Source organism: Phacochoerus africanus, chromosome 4, assembly GCF_016906955.1.
Source record: "Phacochoerus africanus isolate WHEZ1 chromosome 4, ROS_Pafr_v1, whole genome shotgun sequence".
NCBI lineage: Eukaryota > Metazoa > Chordata > Mammalia > Artiodactyla > Suidae > Phacochoerus > Phacochoerus africanus.
Window position 1 is genome coordinate 64,189,547 of NC_062547.1, and position 2,216 is coordinate 64,191,762.

The following is a 2,216-nucleotide window of genomic DNA, read 5'->3' on the forward strand; positions in this document are numbered from 1 at the left end:
GCTTATCCATTCTCAATATAATAGTTTGTATCCACCAACCCCAAACACCCCATTCGTATTTTTCATTCTTTAGCTCTGATTTAGCTCAATTTTCTGTTTTAACTAGTTATGTTTTGTATAACTTTTATTAATAATATCTTCAAATTTTAAAGAGTTTGTTTCTTGATGATAGACTACATGTTTGCCCATTTAGACTTTTTGAAATATATAGTGGGAAAAATGAATCAAAATTCAAAATTCATGCTAACGCTCAAAGATGACCCCTGTCCACATTTTGGTGAATGTTGTTATAAGCCATTTTCCTTTGGAGTTCAGCAAATATCTATCTAGTGATAAAAGATAGGTATGCTGATTTGAATTTTCCAGTCCAAAAAAGCAGGTAAACTACCTTCTCATATAGGTTTTTGAGGTTTTTTTCTTTGCACATGATGGAAATTTGCATACTTAATATTTTTTAAAAGTGTTTAATTGTAGCATTAAAAGGGGCACCCATCATAGATAAGTAGTAGAAAGAGCATTTTCTCAGTTATTACCCATTTATATTTTCTTTTATGAACGTTTTTTATCTTGAGACTTTTTCTAAGCTAATGCATTGAACTTTGTAATTAAGATAAATTCTTAATAGTTAACTATATATAGATTAAAATTAAGTCTTTACAGATTAAATCATAATTTTTATCAGAATAATAGATCATTTTTACAGTCACATTATCTACATGGAGCATTTTCTCACTTATAATTTTCCAAATTATGGTTGAGTCAATAATCTTTGCTTCTCTTATTTATACCAAATATTTTTTATTCAGAGAGAACCACTGAACCTAGAAAAAGATTTTCTAGGTACCAAGGGTAACCACAATTTGTCATCAAAAAGATAAAACCATTAGCTCACATGAATGACTTAATGAATTCCCTGGGTTTGGATTAAGGATGTTTCTGTCATTCTGGTGAAGTCTCATTTGGAGTAAATGCTGGAGTGTTATTTTTTTTACCTCATTCTAGACAAATGCAGCAGCTACATGGAAATGAGAAACCAAACAAGATACTTTCTCCTTCTGGGATTCACAGATGAGCCAGATATGCAGCCTCTCCTCTTTGGGTTGCTTCTGTCCATGTACCTGACCACATTCACTAGAAACTTGCTCATTATCTTAGCCATTATCTCAGACTCTCACCTCCACATGCCAATGTACTTCTTCCTCTCCAACCTGTCCTTTGCTGACATCGGTTTCAGCTCCACTACCATCCCAAAGATGCTGATGAATATACAGACACAGAGCCAAGTTATCACCTATGCAGGCTGCCTCAGCCAGATATTTTTTTTCTTGGTGTTTGGCTGCCTGGACAATTTAATCCTGGCTGTGATGGCCTATGACCGCTTTGTGGCCATCTGTCACCCCCTGTACTACACAGTCATCATGAATCCCCAGGTGTGTGGGATGCTGGCTCTGGGGTCCTGGTGCATCAGTGTCACAGGCTCCCTGCTTGATACTTTGACCCTCTTGAGGCTGTCCTTCTGCATGAACATGAATATTCCACACTTCTTTTGTGATCTTCCTGAAGTCCTAAAGCTTGCCTGTTCAAATACCCTCATCAATAACATAGTAGTGTATTTTGTAGTTGTTGTCCTAGGTATTTTTCCTCTCTCTGGGATCCTCTTTTCTTATTCTCAGATTTTCTCGTCCATCCTGAGAATTTCATCATCCAAGGGCAAGCACAAAGCCTTTCCCACCTGTGGGTCTCACCTCTCAGTTGTTTCCTTGTTCTATGGCACAAGCCTTGGGGTCTACCTCAGTTCGACAGCGACTTCATCCTCTAGGACAAGTCTGGTGGCCTCGGTGATATACACCATGGTCACCCCCATGCTGAACCCCTTCATCTACAGTCTGAGGAACAGGGACATGAAGGGGGCCCTGATTAGACTCCTTGGCAGAGTAGCATCTCTCAGTGATGAGGATGTTGCAGGGTTCTCATAAGTAGCCAGCCTCAGACCATTTAGTAGGCATTTTCCATGGATCTTTGATGTCTCCAAATATCAGTTTATTCTCTCTTACTCCAGGAATTACTATATCTAACTTTGTCTTGATTTTGCTCATATTTTGTCTTGATTGTTTTTATAGGGCAGATATGACAAAGTACCACAAAACACATGGCTTAAATAGCAGACATTTTTTGTCTCACAGCTCTAGAGTATAGAATTTGGAAATCAAGGCATC

General features: G+C 37.9%; 1 protein-coding gene across 1 annotated transcript; it reads left to right on the forward strand.

Annotated features, from left to right (window-relative positions):
* The first annotated feature begins 998 nt into the window (after positions 1–998).
* Positions 999–1,976, forward strand: LOC125124623 (olfactory receptor 7C2-like). The gene has a single exon (XM_047774679.1). The coding sequence runs from the start codon at positions 1,020–1,022 to the stop codon at positions 1,974–1,976; it is 957 nt and encodes a 318-aa protein (XP_047630635.1). The 5' UTR covers positions 999–1,019.
* Positions 1,977–2,216: the final 240 nt, after the last annotated feature.